Raw genomic sequence first — 18784 nt, forward strand, 5'->3', positions numbered from 1 at the left:
GGTCTCCCACAGCATGAAACTCTCTTGATGCTACTTCTGAAATCCTACCTACAACTGCAGCCCCTTGCCAAGGCTACTCCCACCCCTAGATTAAGCCTTCATGCCATGTGTGTTAGCACCCCTGCTACATTGATTTCAACTTTATTCCTGTCATGGTCATTGATGCTGTCCAAATATTTCCAGCTGTCTTCTGGGCACTTGGGAGGGTTGCACTTCCTGTCTTTTTTGTGATTTTGTGACTGGTTTGAGCCAACGAGTTGTGAAAAGTGACATGTGCCACTTTGGGGTCAAAGCATTTAACTGCCCTTTCCCTCTGTGACAGTGGGATAAGGGAACAAGCAGATTTGAAACAATGTTTCCAATCAACCCACAATGGACATGGAATGTGAACAAGAAATACATCTTGTTAAGATTTAGGGTTGTGTCCTGGCCAGTTTTGCTCAGTGGATAGAGCATCAGCCCAAGGACTGAAGGATCCTGGGTTCGATTCTGGTCAAGGGCATGTACCTTGGTTGCGGGAGGCAACCAATCAGTGTCTCTCTCACATCAATGTTTCTCTCTCTCTCTCTTCCCCTCCCTTCAACTCTCTCTAGAAATCAATGGGAAAATATCCTCAAGTGAAGATTAACAACAAAAAAGATTTAGGGTTGCAACCGTAGCATAACCTAACTTATCCTGATACACGCTCTCCTGCCATCCCTCCTAAACAGTGTTACCGGTTAATCTGGTTATGTCGCTCTCCTGTCCAAAGAACTCATCTGTATTTGAGTAAACTCCTTAGTCCGTCATTGAAGGCTTTTGCAACCTGTCCTGAGCCTACTCTGTCAGCCTCAGCAACCACAGCCCCACCAGAGGAAATGGCTTCCTAAGGATTCATGAAGCAAGCCCAGGTTTCTGCCTTTGATCTGACTATATCCTGTTTCTCAAATGCCCACACCTACAACCACACCCAGCATCTACAATTGGTGAAGAACAGGTAGAATTCACAAGTTCCAACATGGATTTCTGCTCAGTGTTCACCACCTTAAATGAAGAATTCATGTCTTTCGTTGGAGCTAAGAATTTTCCACAATGTCCCTTCCCAATTCTGTTTTCCCTCTCTCTGGAACACTTATTAAACTTGTTAGATCTTCTCCTTAGGTTGTTCTTGACTTCTAATCTTTTTCATATATTTCATCTCATCTCTGTGCTGTATTCTCGGTAATGTCTTCATGACATATCTTCCAGTTCACCAATTCTCTCTTCAGTTGAACCATCCAAATCTCCTAGGGAGACAGCATCCTGTATTCTTTTTCTACTCTGGGTTTCATGTCTTCATTTTGGACCTCAGCACATTTTTAAAAACTTTCTTGGAGGGTCAACTAGGCATTTAATAGATGCTAATTTCATATTACCAAGCATTCCTAGGTATTTAAGAGTGGATCAACTTCCAGGTTATCTTATAAAAGCCACAGTGCCACAAACAAAAATTCTAGTAGCATGTTTTGCACATACTTTTTATTTGTTGAATAAATGAATATTTGCCAATATGTACATAAACACATAGAGCGAGACTAGATTTAGAGCAAGAATATGGGTTCTAATACGCAAAGCCACTTACCAGCTATGAGGGCTTAGGCAAAGAATTTAATCAGAACTCAGCTTCCTCAACCGTGAAAATTAGGCCAGTCAGACCTGTGCAGCCCACCACACAGGTTTATTGCAAGGTTCCAATGCAAAAACATATGAAAGTGCTATGAATACAACTCAGAGCAATACAAGTATAAATATAACAAGTAACAGCAATTGAATGTCAAGTTGAGGAATACTTAATCATGCCCTTGGGTTACATCGATGTCCTGATGGCATCAACAAGAAAGTGACAAACAGCTGATTGCTAATGAGAATGAATACGCCATTGTTCTGCAATATCCCGTAGCCTATCCCTGAAATGAATCACTTCCTAAGCTTCAGGAAGATGTCACAGTCCCACCATCAATAACTCTCTCACAGAAGCACAAGGGCCAAATGTCCCGTGTTTATTTACAGATGAAATGTGTTGAATACAGTTCTTTTGGATGTAGTGCATAACACTGGACAGCAGCAAGACCTTTTTGAGGAACCGAACATTGACTACAGTATATCATGCAAGTATCTGTATGTACACAAAAGAATTCCTTTTCCTAAAAAAAAAGAAAAAAAAAGTACAAAACATGTTTAGGGATAAATACAAGATATAAAATGCCAAAGAAAACATAAAACGAAACAAAAAAATAGAACTCTCCCAGAGAACTGTGAATGGAAGGGACAGAAGAGGACTCCACTGTGCTCCCAGCGAGCAGAGCCTCCCCTCCCCGCCCAGTAAGTGTAGTTATTGAAGTGAGGGACTAAACCCGGGGCTCAGCGCTGATCTCGCGTGGCCAGTGGCCACACGCAGGCTGCTGCACTGGTAAGTCGGTGGTTGGAGTTGTGCATCCCAACTCTAAGTACCAGAATGTTTGGCAGTAGCACCCAGAACAAAAAACGCCAACTCTTTAGACAGCCAAGGGTTAGTCAACTAGGAATTTTGTCTTCCTGTCAAGAGCCAGAGAAATACTTGTTATCTTTAGTTGTGTCTTTAGAATAGTTAATAAATTACATGACAAAAACTTGACTATAGAAATCTATTGGTCTAACGACGTATTTGTAACTTTTACAGTAGTCCAGCCCTTTCGTAACTTTATCTCCTTGTGCTCTTGAAGCCAGCCTTGTGAATCTGAGCAGAAAATCACCAGCCCCCACTCTGACCTTGAGGATAGATACCCTTTTCCCCCGTAAGATGGAAATAAGGAAATCCTCCTGCGTTTGGGTTTCTGGCCTAAGTTTTTATTCACCTGCAAGGCTGCTGCTTTAAAGAGGTTGGCATGGCCCGGAAGATGCCACGCGCCGCCGGAGTGCGCTCCGTCTGAAGTGTACACTCACAGACTAGAGCAGGCACGTTGAGGATGGTGCTAAGACACTTAAAAGTCCCTAGGTGTTTTGAGACCAACGATCACCTACAATGTATGTAGTGAATTCTAAAAATTAAAAACACTAAAAAAGGCCTTATCTTAGCCTGTAATTAGTTAACCCTTTTAAATCCATAACATACAAAATGGTTTATTTGAATTCAGGAACTGCCCCTGTTACTAAGAACTCTGTTTTAAAGGAACAATACAAAAAGAAAAATTCTAACCGCCCCCCAAAAAAACCCAAACTCAAAACATTTTCTACTAAATACTGATACAAACATGTAACAAAGAGTATAAAAAGTTTTCCATTTAAATATATACAAACTCTTTTAAACTCAAATACTGCTTTAATACTTATCGAGGATATACACGACGAGGTGAAGAGGGGATGCTGAAAGAGAATATATTGCAACAGCCTAGACAGTACTGTTAACTATTAAACTGCAAACTTTTTGTAACAAAAATGTCTTTTGTATTCCAATGTGGACAGGGATCCCCCTTCTGGAAGGTCTGTGGCTATTTCTCAGCCGAATTCACTCTTTTGGATTTAATGAAGGCCATGCCATGTGTCCGCATGTGAGCGTTTAAGGCAGCTTCCGTTTCAAACGTTTTTGCACACACTTTGCACTTCCTGTCAGACACGGCACCGTCGGCCGCCTCGTGCTCGGGGCTGGGCTGGCTCTGCTGGTTCTCCTCCCCGGCCCCGTTCTGCTGGGACACGGGCTGTGGCTCCTTCAGCTTGTGCACGATGAACAGGTGCCTGGACAGGGACACGTGCGACGTGTAGCAGAGGCCGCACTCCCGGCACTGGTAGGAGGAGCCGTCGGACTTGTGTTGCGGGATGTGTTCGTGGAACTGGAGCAGGTTTTCGGTGGTGAAGCCGCACACGGCACACTTGTGGACCTTAAACACATTTATCTTGAGCTTTTTCAGTGGCTGAGTAATCGCTCCCCTGGGAGGCCTGAATTCTAAAACTGGTTCTTCCAACTTCCGCTTGGGACTGGGAACCTTTGGGAAAAAAACAGACACAACTGAAAGCCGTTCTGCTGGATGGATGACAAGGGACCAGCTCCCTTGGACTCCGAGCTGCCGGGAAACGTGTACTGTGAGCTCCAGGATCGGGGTTTTGTCACGGCTCCGGCCTTTTACCCGCTCCACAAATCTGAGTTCCCGTGTCACCAGGCAGCGCTCCAGCCCAGGGCCCGGCAGGGGACAAACAAGTCCCCGCCTTCATGGAAGGTGGGCTCCAACGGAGCGTGACAAGCAGCAACCAAGGAGCCAATCTACGGTGTCACACCCAGGAAAACAAAGCAGTGTGTGTGGAGGGTTGGGGGAGGGTTAGGTTACACATGGTGTGACAGTGACATCTGGACAGAGGCCTGTTGCAGGAGGACATGAGCCATGGACCACATGGGGTAAAGGATCCGACACGGGGAGCTGTGCAAAGCAAAGGCCAGAGGCAGGGCCTGTGCCTGGCCAACAGCAGAAAGGCCCGCGGGGCCGGAGCAGGGTGACCAGTGAGAGCAGAGGCCAGGGAGGCGCAGGGCCTGGGGGACTGAAGAAGCCCTGAGGCAGGGAAAAGGCCAGGTATGCCTTTTCTGTGACCGAGATGGAGAGTCACTGGAAGCCCCAGTGGTCTAGTAATTGCTCTTTCCCACCCCTGCCCCAACAGGTCATACCTTTCTCCTCACTTTCCAGCTTTCTAGATCTGACCCACATCGAATCATTCATTTCGAGATTTCCAAAAATCCAAACCAAAGGGACTCTCCCTCCTCCCAGCTGCATGGCCCGACTTTTCTGCCTTGTTCACAGGGCACCTCTGATACACCTTGACCTGCCTGCCACTCCACCTCCATTCTCTAAAAAGGCAGAAGATTTATACTCTGAAGAGAAACACTCTTTAATTCCCCCTCCCTCTCCCCTCCGGACAACTCTTGAGGAAAAGAATTACAATCGATGCAACATTTGTCTGGCCTCAACCCAATGATTAACTCCTTGAAAACACACACAGGCTTTACCCAGGTACGTTCCAGACGTGGCACCGTGCCAAAGACAGCAGGATCCCTTAACCGTCAGCTGAACTCTTGGTTACCCTAAGAGCTCTTGGCACCCACATGCCATGTACACAGGTTATTACAGATATTGCTGTCTAATCTAAGTTCACTATCCACTGATGTAAGAAAAAGGCACGAAGTCGCCATTTTGTCTTCTTTCATTACAAAGAGAAGAGAAAAGGAACGCTAACTTTTATTCGGGCCCTATCACAACCACTGTGTTTCCAGCTTTATACCACTTTTCTGGCTAAGAGGCAATTTCTGAATCAACATCAAATTTTAAAATTTATTTATGTAAGTAGATCCCTAAAGCTATTTCTGGAAGGACACAGAAGAAACTTAACAAAGGTTACCTTTCAGGAGCAAGAGGAACGGTCAGTGTGGGTGCAGAGGAAGACTGCCTAGCATCTCATACCTTTATGCATAGTCAGAACTTTTTACATTGTGTAACTGTAGAAAGTTTTAAATGAAAAGAATGAATGAAAAAAGCAAGTCAGCACAATTCTGCCGGAAAGAGAACATCTGCCATGTCTGACCTTGGTATCTTCTTTTATTTCTATTTCCTCCTCGTTGGTGGCGTCTGTCATCTCTTTCAAGTCGGGATCCTTAATCCCGTGCATGAGCTGGATGTGCTTCTCCAGCATCAGCCGCTTGGTGAAGGTCCGCCTGGAGTCGGGGCAGTGCCTGTGGAGCCGAAGACAAGGGGGTAACCTGCTTGCTGAAAAGGAACGCACAGTGAGGGTCGCCGTTGCGGCTGAAAGACCTTCACCACCAACAGTACACACAGAGGGGTCAAGGTGACTTGTGTGAACACCAATGCTCCAAAGTGAAGTAGCAACTTTGCTATAAATCCAAGTTTCCAATTAGTGCAAAAAAATTGGGCAGCTTTTGTAAAAAGTTTTGACCATTTTTGTGTCCATATAGGATCAGTCTGATTTGGTGCAGATGGAGTATGTCTTTTCTAGACTTGGATTATGCCCTGACAGACTTCCTTTTCCAGGCCTTCTTCCCAGTCCAGGCCTTCCTTCTAAATTCTGATTCTTTCAATACCATCTCCACAGCTCCTTTTTACAGAGGTTCTCATCTCTCCAAAATCACTCCCAGCTTCAATGTCACTGAAGAAGAGTCTACGTCCCCTTTTTGCTACCCAAGAAACGTTCCCTAATAACCAAGCCCCACTGTCCCCACAGCCACCCTTCACGGTGTCCGGAGCCACATGGTGCACAAGAGCTACAGACGAGCTGTACAGCTTCCATGTGGTTTAGTTCTCTCTCTCTTTTATGAAAAGTACCTTAAAGTAACCTTTTATAGCAACTCACTTTAGGCATGCTCTGTTTGAGTGTGGGATAAAGCTTTTTCACTAATAATAACAAGTTCAGATCATCACACACTAAGTAGCTCATGGCCATCTCGAGTGGTGTGACTATGCAGTGTGTTGGCCACTCAGTCCCATGCTTTTGGTGTCTTGACCAACAGCATGCCGAGACAGAGCTGCCCTGCATGGGCAAGTGGTCAGCCAGGACTGACTCCAGGACCATGACTAAGCCCATCAGGGCCTCTCTGAACTACTGAGTCGATCAAACTGACTCCACCATGCAACTGTGACTCAATCACTTCTCCGAAATCCTCACTGATAAAATGGACACCTGTGGGTTAACAGCCAAGAACACAGGAACCCACACAGGCTGTGCAAGCAACAGCTCCTTTCTAGTTTAGCATTTTAAGTGTTACAGCCCAATCAAGAAACTGCATGTCGCCCTAACCGGTTTGGCTCTGTGGACAGAGTGTCAGCCTGTGGACCAAAGGGTCCTGGATTTGATTCTGGTCAAGGGCACATACTTTGGTTGCAGGCTCCTCCCTGGCCCAGCAACCAGGGCCCATGCAGGAGGCAACCAATCGATGTGCTTCTCTCACATAGATGTTTCTTTCTGTCTTTCCCTCTCTTTCCCACTCTCCCTAAATAAATAAATAAATAAATAAATAATCACTGGTAAAATATCCTGGAGTGAGGATTAAAAAAGAAGAAGCTGCATGTCAAAACAACAGAATACAATTAAGAAATGAAATCCATAAACTGTGGAACAGAGAGGATGGGGATGGAAAACGAATGGTAACATATGAAAGAGCTCGGTGAGATCCGCTCAGCCCCCGCCTGTGCTCTCACATTAGAAACCAGAACTTACGAGCAGGTGTAAACTTTCCTGATGCCTTTGTGCTTGATGCGGTTGTGCCGGCACAGGCTGTGAGAGGAGCTGAAGGACTTGTCACACTGGCGACATGGGTGCTTCTTCATTTGCTGTGTTAGGGAGAAGAGAGAGACAGCCATTCAGAGGACAGAAAAAGAAAACACTTTATCATTAGGAACAGCTTCTTCCTGAGAGTGTAAGTTACATACTCAGACCTGTTAGCAACATGGGCTGGGGCAGTGGTCAGCAAACTCATTAGTCAACAGAGCAGCAAACCGCGGCTCGCTGTTTGCCGACCACTGGGCTGGGGTAGCCATGAAGAGGCTAATTTCTACAGAATGCAGCAATCTTTATCGTGAGAGTAAAAAATTATAAAAAGATTTCCCCAAAACACTTGTTTTTGATTGAACACTCACTTATTTAAGAGAAAACATTACATAAATGTTCTCTGCAAAAGAGATATAATGAATGTTATTTTTAAAACAACTTAATTCTCACGTAAATACCAAATCGAGTCATTATGTAATTCATTATCTCCACAGAGAATATGTCACCTTATCCAAAGTGTCATTTTAAATTAAACCTCTTAACTTTCTCCCACTTAATGATTAAGGAATCATCCCTTATATAAGGAAAGAGTTTTCCAGAAGGCCGTTTGTTTTAAATAATACCATTTGGTTCTATCAAGAACACAAATGTTTGAAACCACTTTATGGAGATTTGCCTGTTGGTATATGGAGAGAGAGAGGGGGAGACAGAGGGAGAGAGAATTGAGGGGAAGACTGGACAGCGCAAGAGAAAGCTACCTAGAGTTATATAAAAATTTCAAAGTTAAAAGTTTCCCACTTTGGATAAGACATAATTATGTTACCTCGACATATTCCCACGTGAAACCTATTATGTAAAATTAGTGGCTTAACTTTACAACATATTCTTTGGGTGTGATTATTGCAGTCTGCAATGAAACCAGGTATCACAAGTCAATCAGATCAAGAAAGAACTGTCAGCCTAGGAAATGGAACACAATTTGGCTCAACCTTCATTAAAAATAAGGCTGAAGTTATTCCTAAACCTCTCATGGGAGTATGTTCTCTCAAATAACATTACTATTTTTGGCAATAAAAAGAGATAAGCAAGCAAGCAACTGATAAGTGATAAAGGAATGATAAATATATCTTTAATAGTGCTTTTACATCACCTGACAAGCATGTCCTAGTGAAACCGGTAGGCAAAGCTAAGTGGCTGAGAGTTTTAAGCATCTACTCCCCCTGAAAGTAGCGGTTACACCAGTGATCACACCTCTGAGGGGGTGGAGGAAGGGGAGGTAACGTAAAGGTTAACACAGAGCTTGGGACACAGAAATCCTCAATAACTGCTCTCTTATTAATAAAAGTAAAGTTACACATCAAGTTCCATCTTAAAGGAGTGGAAAATACTGTCTTTTAAATAAAGCAAATCAGTCTGGCAGGTGTTCAAAAGGGTCTTGACCCAGACAAAGGCAAAGGAGGACGTTTCTTCTCCTGCTGGAGATAAAAACCAGCCCACTGCCTGTATTGTTTTCCTAAGCATGTAATCTCTGGGAAAGAGAGCGAACAAAGCCAACAGCAGCTGGTGCCTCTGAGGCACGCTGTCCCTTCTCCCAAAGGTATTCCTTCATAAAACACTGTGGTCACACAAAGCAAACCACCCGTAAGCCCTGGTCTCTTAGATTTAGGTGGGCTGAGAACGAATATGACATTACATTGAGAATATAGCCGTAAGGGGAGAACCGTCAGTCATGAGCAGTTCCCCTGTGCTTCAATAATCTTAAATATTTACTAATACATCTAATTCCCTTTGAACTTTGTACATAAGATGGGCAATATCATGATTACCTGGAAGAATCCAACACAAGACATACTTCTAAAAGCAAAGAAGCCTAAAGGATGAAGGCACTGAAATGTATGTTTCTCACCATACAAGGGGCAAGAGGCCTCAGAGGCACGAACATTTCATTTTCTTTTTAGATGAAGAGCTTAGATTCCATTTCTTGTTATGGTGTACTTACATTAATAGCAAACCAAAATTTTAATAGAGAAATTTCAATATAGAAATCTTCAGTAGGTAATAAATTAAATGAAGAGCAGTTTAGCTGAATCGGTAATTACTATTTTCAAAGAGATGACAAAATGTGAGATATTGTTCTTTTTCATCATCTTTATTTAAAAAATGCAGAAATGAACTGTGCAAGCCCCAAAACAATGGAGCAAGGTTTCAAAATCACTGGTGACAAGAAAATTACAAGTTTAAATGCCAGTTTCCAGATCAAATCTGCCATGTTCACAGTACCTAACTAAACAAATGACTTACTTCTTCTTTTTTTTTTTTAAATATTTTTATTGATTTCAGAGAGGAAGGGAGAGGGAGAGAGAGAAACATCAACGATGAGAGAGAATCATTGATTGGCCACCTACTGCATGCCCCCCACTGGGGATCGAGCCAGAAACCCAGGCATGTGCCCTTGACTGGAATCAAACATGGGACCTTTCAGTCTGCAGGCCAATACTCCATCCACTGAGCCAAAATGGTCAGGGCAACAAATGATTTTCTTCTTTGCTAAATTTTTAAATGCTAATTTATTTAAAGGTGCTTTAACTTATTTTCATAACGACATCTTCAACATTATAACAGTTCACATTGTTACTTTATGACACAGAAAGCAATTTTTATCAATCAAACAAAAATGGGGGAAAAAACAGTATTAAGAAAGTGTAAAGTTTATCATGGTTCTATTTTCAAAACTTTTAAGGTCATTTGGCTCCAATGTAGCGTAAGCTGATATTAAGGGAACCATGGCCTTTTTATAGTTAACTAAAATCAGAAAATAGGCATGTTTTCCCATTCAGTGATTGTTTTGTTTTTACTTAGAACGCTCTGAAGAAACACTGAACGAATATAATAAGCTGGCAGGGTCTGAACATTTTTGTAAAACCTTACAGTAAGATATGGAACTCTTGGGTCCACTTCCTCCCTGTTTTCTAGTTGATGACTCTTTTATCTTCACATACTTTTGGAAAGAAAGCATTTGTTCCCCTTAGCAAATTCCTTTGCTCTGAATGCTCTAGCCTGGGCCTCACGGTCTGAACTCCGGGATTTTAAACGCCCAGAAACCCATTGTTTTCTATGGCACTTGGTGGATGTGTCTGGGGTTGCCTTTGGCTCTGTCACAGTCAGTCATTCTCAGGGCTGAGAACTAGTCCCTTCTTGTCTCCTGGCTTGAAGGCCTCTCTGTGTGCAAGAAGTTAGGGGAGAAAAGTCCCATCTTCACAAATGCAATTGGCTAGCCATCCCCTTCCCCTCTCCCAAGATTCCTGCCTCCTGAGGCTCTGCCTTGCCCCAACATGCAAAAAGCCTCCTTACTGACCCTCATGCATCCAGAAACACCCACAAATTCATGATAAAGGAGAACAATTCTTCCCAAACCATGCTGACACTCGTCAGCTCTACCCTCTTCTATGAAAAAGGAAAAATCAACTACATAATTTAAATGTATCGCAGCAGCAATCCCTCAGAATGTAACTCCTAACTCTGGGCCCTTCCACCACCTGGAAATCTATTCTGCTGAAAGACCCACACACGGTATAATCAGTTCTGCGATAATGATGCGATGTACACATAACACGTTATAAATCATTGCACTATGCAACATCAGTCATTAAAAACTACAGGGCTTTCATTCAAAATTAAGCTGGGGCATAATACTCAATACCTCCATCAGTGGCGTATTAATAAAACAGTAGCATGGTTTTATACATGTCAAATGATTGAGAAATCTGCACTAATAAAAGAGTAAGATGCAAATTGACCGTACCTTCACTGCGCCCACCAGCCAATCAAGAGTATGCAAATTAACCCACCAAAGATGGGGTTAATTTGCATATGCAGGCGCCGAGTGGCTGGGGCGCTTGCGCCATGGCAACGACGCAGGCGTTCTACACCACCCCAGCCACTCCGGGCCTCTGGTCAGCGTGGGAAGGCGGAAAGGCAGCTCCAGGCCGGAGTGAAAAGGCGGTTCCGGCCAGAGTGAAGGCAGTGCCGGCAGCCAGGGGAAGGCCCATTCTTGAATGAATCTTCATGCATCGGGCCTCTGGTATATAGATACTGCAACATCAAAATGACACTTTGCCTTGAAAAAGACTTGCAGTTTGCTTGTGGAAGTGGGGTCCAAGGGCTGTGGCTTTGGAGTTTTGTGAAGTGGTGGAAGAAGGGTTATCTGAAATAGGAGGGTCGGAGGGAATTTGTTACACCAGGTGTGGACCAGTGTGACTCAGCACAGGGAGATGGGGTTGCAGGTGGAAGCCTGAGGTGGGGGTGTGTTTTGTGTATTCCTACACAACTCCAATCCAGTTTTCCATACTCACCTACTGTTTCTCAGGGATGAAGTCACGTGTGAGCAAACTCAGACTTCAGATTATGCTACTATCCCCTGATGTATCAATTGCATTGGAACAGATTGTTTCCAATACAAGAGTTATAACAGCACTGCCTACATATGCACAGTTATTCCCTGCAGCACTGTGTACAAAGGAGAACAAATCTGGGTCCATCAAAGGAGACTTGGTCAAGTACGGTCCATGCCCTAACACAACAACATTTGTGCCATGTGGCAACAGAAAAGAATGTAAGATCTCAATGCACTGGTATGAAAAGAACTGTAACATATATGATATTGAGAAAAGACGGAAATTTATGTTAACAAGCTGTGTTCTGTTAGAAATCGTAAAAATGAGAACATCTATATATATAAAAGCCTAACCGACTGTCCAACCCTTCCACTGGTAGCTATGATGCGCACTGACCACCAGGGGGCAGATGCTCAGCACAAGGCATTGAAACATGAAACAGACTGATGAATCTCAGAGGGAAGGGGGGCGGGAGGAGTGTGGGAAGAGATTAACCAAAGATCTTATAGGCATACTAGAGGCCCGGTGCATGGATTCGTGCACAGTGGGGTCCCTCGGCCTGGCCTGTGGGGATCGGGCCAAAACCGGCAGTCTGACATTCCCCGAGGGGTCCCAGATTGCGAGAGGGCACAGGCCAGGCCAAGGGACTGTGAACTGGGCCTCTAATGTAAATATATGATGATACTTACATATTGAGAAACTTCAAGATGCATGAGAAACCTGGTGATTTTAGGTACCAAGGGTAGGGATGAGGCTTTTCACTCTAGTCCCTCACATTGTTTGGATTTATGAAACACGTGAATATGGCACATATCAAAAAAATTTGGTTGCCTCAAAAATAATGTTAAACCAGGTTTACTGCAGTATAATCCACAAAATGTAAACTACACTCTTTTTAATGTATAGTTCTAGGAGTTTTGATAAATGGATACACTTGAGTAACTGCTGCCACTATCAAGATATAGAACAATTCCATCACCCCCAAATCCCCACGTGCCCTTTATAGTCAACCCCTCTTCTTATACCCAGCTCTTGGTAACTACTGATCTGTTTCTATCCTACACATTTGCGTTTCCTCTCAAGTGGAACCATATAGCACAGCAGATAGGTTTTTGAGTCTGGCCCTTCCCTGGGCACAGTACATCTGTAATTCATCCACGCTGCTGAGTGTGTCGGCTGCCCGCTTCTTCTCACTGTGGAGAAGTCCTCCATCGTATGGACACTCTCCAGTTTGTGGAAATTACGAATTAAAACCACTGTAAATATTCATGTACAGGTTCTGGTGTGAACTCATGATTTTATTTCTCTTGGGTAGACACTGAGGAATGGGATTACTGAGTTATGTGGTAAATTAAATAAGAAACTCTCACACAGTTTTCCAGATTGGCTGTGCTTTGCCTTTCCTCCAGCAATGGAAAAGGAAGCCAGCTGCTCCGCAACCTTTCCAACAGTTGGTGTTGCCATTTTATTTTCCTGTAGCCATCGTAGAGGGTGGTCAATGCTATTTCATTGTGCTTTTAATGTGCATTTCTCTAATGACTAATAGTACTAAGGTAAAAAAAAAAATTCAATTAACAGATGAAACACCTACTAGTATATCTCTTCCTCCAAAGAAAAGCCTTAAACTATACAAGTTATTTGGGGGGGGGGGGGGGAGGGCGAGGAGGGGAGAGGGGATTTTTATTTCAGGGTGAATTTCACTCCCCTGTAATCTCATTGAAAACAGAAGCTGTGAGCCATCATCTCTGCATCCCTGGCCTTCAGCACACAGAAAATACTTGTGTGAATGAATGAAAACAGAAAAGAATAACTGACCACACAATTATCTATTGGAATACTATGAGCAGGTTCTACAAAACAATCAGAGAGTAACGAATTTAGGATAAAGTGCTAGACACAGAGCAAGCAAGCACTGCTTAGATTTTGGAAAATGGGTGAGCCATGAGCATGTTCAAATACTGATAAGAAAAGCATATATATATACATATACACACACACACACACAACCAACATGAAGATATGGAGGACAAAGGCAAAAGATGAGTCAATGAGCAGGGAGGAATCCAGACAGAAGGAAGAGCCAATCTTCCTGTGGCCGGAGATAAGGCGGTATCCACAGACAGGTGCAATGCTTGTTATGGTCAGTGGTGGGAGGGTGAGGAAGGGACCAGGAAATTGAAGGAATTCCTGCCAGGCAGCCTCCGTTTTCCAAGTGAAGAATATATGGTGCATCTAGACAATGCAGCCTGTTTCCTTTCTCTTATCTCTTCCAATTATAAATAACAAATGCTTATTGCAAAATAAGAGTAAAGATTGCTTCTAATCTTATCAACTTAAGTCAATTTCTAGCTAAATATCCTCCCCACTTATTTCTTTTCTGAACATGTTTATGTGTATTTGTAATGAGTCTATATTATACATACTGATTTGTAACCTGATTCTTTTCACTTGGAAAACACACACAGCTACACATTTTGATGTTTCTACGTTCTTCTCAATGCATGCATAGTACTCTATTGTATAAATGAGCCATAACTTATTTTCTATTAATGATTTAAGTTCTTTCAGTTTTCCAGTAATTACAAATTAAAAACTTCAGTAGTCAACCAATTGTTTCCTTTGTACAAATTTCTAAAAGTAGACTTTCTAGTTTAGAAATTGTAAAAATGTTAAGGCTCTTTGAAGCTTCTTGCAAAACTGATCTCAAAAAGGACACCACCAATGTAAGTTGGAGCTTGTTTACCAAGAGTCTGCAACACCAGATCACCATTCATTGACTTGCCGAAGTAATGGGTAAAATATTACATTGCACTCTGTTTTTTTTTTTTCTCAATGCCTAGTGATATGGACATCTGTCTGTACATCCCTGAACCACTTGTATTTCTCCAGTGAACTGCCCAATCATATCCTCTCTGCAGTTTTCTATGGCGGGAGGGTGGGGAGAATGGCAGGTGAGGAAGTCAGACAGGAGACTGTACGGCCTTGTAAACCAAGGCAAGGGCTTTGGATCAACCACGGTGTGATGGGAGGACACTACAGGGTTGAGCAGAATACTACGACCAATATATTTTCAATGGGTCACTCTGGCTGCCAAGTTGAGAGCAGAGATCCAGTGCAGAGGCTGTCTGCAACAATCTGGGGCAGGCGTGCCGTGCCCTGGGCTTGGAAAGTAAAGGTGATGATAAGTGGTTGGATTCTATATCTACATCAAATGCAGAGAGCTAATAGCGTTTGTGGAAGGGCTGAATGTGGGTGACAAAGGAGAGAAAAGGAGGAGTCAAGTGTCACTCCAAATTCTCTGGCCTGGGCACCTGGCACTAACTAGGAAAGTAGGGGAGAAGCAGGTTTAGGGAAGGAGAGAAATCAAAGGTTATGTCTGAGAGAGGCCCATTGGAGATCTTCTAAGTAGAGATGCTAAATGGGTGGTTAAATTCTAGTCTGAACTCAGGGGAGAGGTCCAGGTCAGAGAAATAAATCTGTGAGTCATTAGGAGATAAGTACTAGTAGATGGATGGCTTTTACAATCATGGGCCTGGGTGAGAACTTTCTGAGCATAAATGGACACATCAACATTCAGAAGGCAAGAAAGATGAGCAAGACTGAGAAGTGTGGTCAATGAGGCAGGACAAGAACGGAGAGAAAAGTTTCCCGGAACCTAGCAAAGAAGACAACTGCTTCAGACAGGTCAGACGCGACGGCTGAGGGAGCCAAGACCCCTGGGCTTGGTGACAGGGAGTCACTGGGGAGCCCGACAAGAGTAGGCTGTTTGGTGTTTTTCAATCCTTACCCGGGGATATGTTTATTGATTGTGAGAAAGGGGAAGGGAGCAGGGGAGAGAGACAGAGAGAGATTGATGTGAGAGAGAAACCTCAATGTGAGAGAAACATCAATCGGTTGCCTCCTGTACTGGCCCCGACTGGAGATTAAACCCGCAACCTACTTATGTGCCCTGACTGGGAATCGAACCCACAACTTTTTTGGTGCATGGGACGATATTCCAACCAACTGTGCCACCTGGGACTGGACATAAGTGATTTTGGTGGAGTGATAAGAAATTCATAAAATGGAGAAGACCAGGGGAGTCCCAGCAGGAAAGTGACTTCAGGGAGGTTTGTGGTAAAGGGAAGCAGAGAAAAGTGGGTTAGGAAGGTAAGCCTATTTGGTTACAACAAGAGGTCCCATGGCTCTCTGTGATTTTGAGAATGTCAGGGAAGAGCTGAAGATGCAGGAGAGAGGGCAGGAGTGTGGCTGCGATGTCCTCCCGTGGTCCACAAGAGGGTTGAGTGGAGTCCACAGACCATGGGCTGTCCTCCTGGAGGGACAGTCACCCTTCGCAGGGGAGAGGGCAGCACATGTGCAAGTGGATGTTCATTGTGCCGAATCTCCTCAGGTGTTAGGCAGAATTCAAACTTCTTGATTTTCGGACTGTCCACAATCTACTCCTCAACCCATCACTTTGACTATGTCTCCTAGGACTTCATACATGTTCCACTTGAAGCCCCTCAAATTCACATCTCAAGACAACGACACCTCCCTCCCCTGTCCTTCCGAAACATCCTCCCTCCTCTGGAGGCTCATTCAGACCCTTTCCACCCTCGGCCAGCTTCGCCTCTCAGCTCCTTCCCGACCTCTCCAGCCACCATCCTCTCCTTCTCTTGCTCACATCCCACACAATTACCACAGCCGACCATTGAAAACACACAACCCAACATGTTGTTTCTCTGCCTAAAACCCAGCCATTGTTCTCTGGTAGCTCAGGAAGTGGGGCCTTTGGACTTGCTACTCACCACCCCATCCTCCCTTCACTCCCTCCCGAGGGCATCGCCCTCCAGAACTACCTGCTGGCAGTCACGTAGCCTGTCATTTTGGTTAGTGCCACATCCACACTCTTCTTGCCGCTCTGTGCATGGGGCAAATTCCCTTGTGCATCCTCCAATACCCCTGGGTAGTATCTCTTCAGTGAAGCCTTCCCTGCCCCTCCCAAACCCATCTCCCACGAAACAGGGATCCTTAGATCTCAGCAACCTTGTACCCTCAGCCTACATCCAATTCTTCTTTTCCACGTATCACACATAATTTTCACTTTTAACTTCACTCTATCCTCTTCCAACCTCTTTCCAGGCTTAACTATATTCTGTTTCTCACTATTTACAGGTCCTCTGCAAGAACTGAGCCGAAATCTGAACTGAAGGCACCTTTCACTCAGTGTTTAATTATACACACCTTACGATGCCTCCTAGACTCTAGCTTTACACCCAAGCTCCTACTAGTTTTAGCTTTTAAATTTTTATGCTTTTTTTCTACCCATTTGTAAGCACTTGCAAGGCAAGAATAATATTTTATTTGTACTCCACAGCAAATTGATAAATATTTATAGAATAAATGAAAAGTACATACAAAAGAACAAACATGGTTAAAAGTTAAATATTCCCAAAGTATGAATGAATGGACTGTTCTATAGAGTATCATAATTGCACATTATTCCTGTAATATTCAAGCACCTGACAGATGAAAGAAAGTATAGACTGATAACATAAACATGTTAAAAAAGCAACAGTCTGTCTCAGCTTTCCTATAGGATAAAAATGAGTTGAGTGCCTATAAATTATAACTCAACAAAGTTAATTTTTAAAAAAGAAATTCACTGAAGAAATAGGCAGCATCATTAGCATAGCTATTCAATAGATAAAAGGTATAATTTTCATTTTGAGAATTCTTGAAACTCTAACTAGGATAAATTTAAAAAGAAATGTTTCACAGGTGTTTCAGTTTCTGTCTATTCTTATGTTAGATCTGGAATAGTCAGTATGTGCCCTCAAAACTGGAAAGCTTCCACTTCCTTTATGTAAATATTCCTACAGTTATAGATAGTAAATCTTAAGAAAGAGAGCTGCTCACCTAAACCACCTATGCTCTCTTAGAAAATGGTCTTTTGCACACAGGCGGGTAGCCTTCCCCTGAAGTCTGGAACACTGTGTACATAAATTTGGAAGTTCTTACTAAGAGAACTTAATACCTAGGACACTAGTGAGATTTTTCCAGTTCCTGTCTCACTACATCCAGGAATATATATATAAATGGGTATTTAGACGAGCACAGAATAGGAAACTCAACTGACACACGTGTGAAAGCACCAAGAAAAATAATTCCTGAGTACTAAATGATCCACGTTCCTACAAATTAGAACTGAGGGTTTGGGGGAAATATTTAAACACAGAGAATAAATTTAGCCCAGTGGTTGGCAGACTTTTTTCTGTAAAGGGCCAGACTGTAAATATTTTAGGCTTTGCAGACCATAAAGTCCCTGCTACAACTACTCCCTCCACCTTGTAGTTCAAAAGCAGCCGAAAACAAGGATGTGTAAACGAATGGGCGTGGTCTTATTTCAACAAATTATTTACAAAAACATTAATGACTTAGTTGGACTGTCAACTATAGTTCAGACCATTCTCTCACATTCTATAGAAAACAGACACATATGTAATACCTTAATCAATAAAGAAATTTAAAAAAAAAAAAGAAAACAGAGGCAAGTCTCCATCCTTCAAAACCAAATCTAAACAAAGGAGATAATCAAGCTAGGTAAAAACAAGTCCTAACTCTAAACAGGGAGAATGTTTCCTTCTCATAGGACATTCTCAGAACATGCCCTGAGGACCACCTGTCGCTGTCCGTGCTATTTGGTGAGACACAGAACTATAATCAATGCACCATAATGAAAGGCCAAACCGGGACAGAAAGGTGTCCTCCACGGTTGTGCTCTGGCAACGGGAAAAAGGCAAGTGCGGAAAGAAAGTCTGGCTTCCTAACAAAGCTGCCAGGATCCTGGCAGTGACTCTCAGAAATGCCTGCCAGCGTGTCAAGGAGGGACCCCTGGAAGGAATACACAGAATGTTTTTTCTTCTCATGTGATTTTTAATACGACCCTTGTGCCTTTTTTAATTAAAAAGCAATCTATAGAAAATGAAGTCATTGAGAAGGATTTTTTCCTACAATCACTATTTTATAAACTGGAAAATACTGCTACAGAATAAAAAATTAAAATATACCATCTGAAGACCTAAGTACACTCTTTATAGTTCCACAAATCAAGACAAAAGAACTAGTCGGTCCTTTTAAAGATAATCACGGTT

General features: G+C 43.2%; 1 protein-coding gene across 6 annotated transcripts in view; it reads right to left on the reverse strand.

The window, feature by feature from the left end:
- Positions 1-1480: 1480 nt before the first annotated feature.
- Positions 1481-18784, reverse strand: part of ZNF532 (zinc finger protein 532) — a 99103-nt gene continuing 81799 nt past the window's right edge. For all 6 annotated transcript variants that reach the window (XM_080682962.1, XM_080682961.1, XM_080682964.1 and 3 more), the window contains 3 exons: positions 7207-7319; positions 5560-5707; positions 1481-3977 (listed from right to left, as the gene is read on the reverse strand). In XM_080682962.1, the coding sequence (XP_080539088.1) occupies positions 3486-3977; positions 5560-5707; positions 7207-7319 (753 nt within the window). In that variant the 3' untranslated portion in view covers positions 1481-3485. The remainder of the gene's footprint in view (positions 3978-5559; positions 5708-7206; positions 7320-18784) is intronic.

Source organism: Plecotus auritus (assembly GCF_963455305.1).
Source record: "Plecotus auritus genome assembly, chromosome: 8".
NCBI lineage: Eukaryota > Metazoa > Chordata > Mammalia > Chiroptera > Vespertilionidae > Plecotus > Plecotus auritus.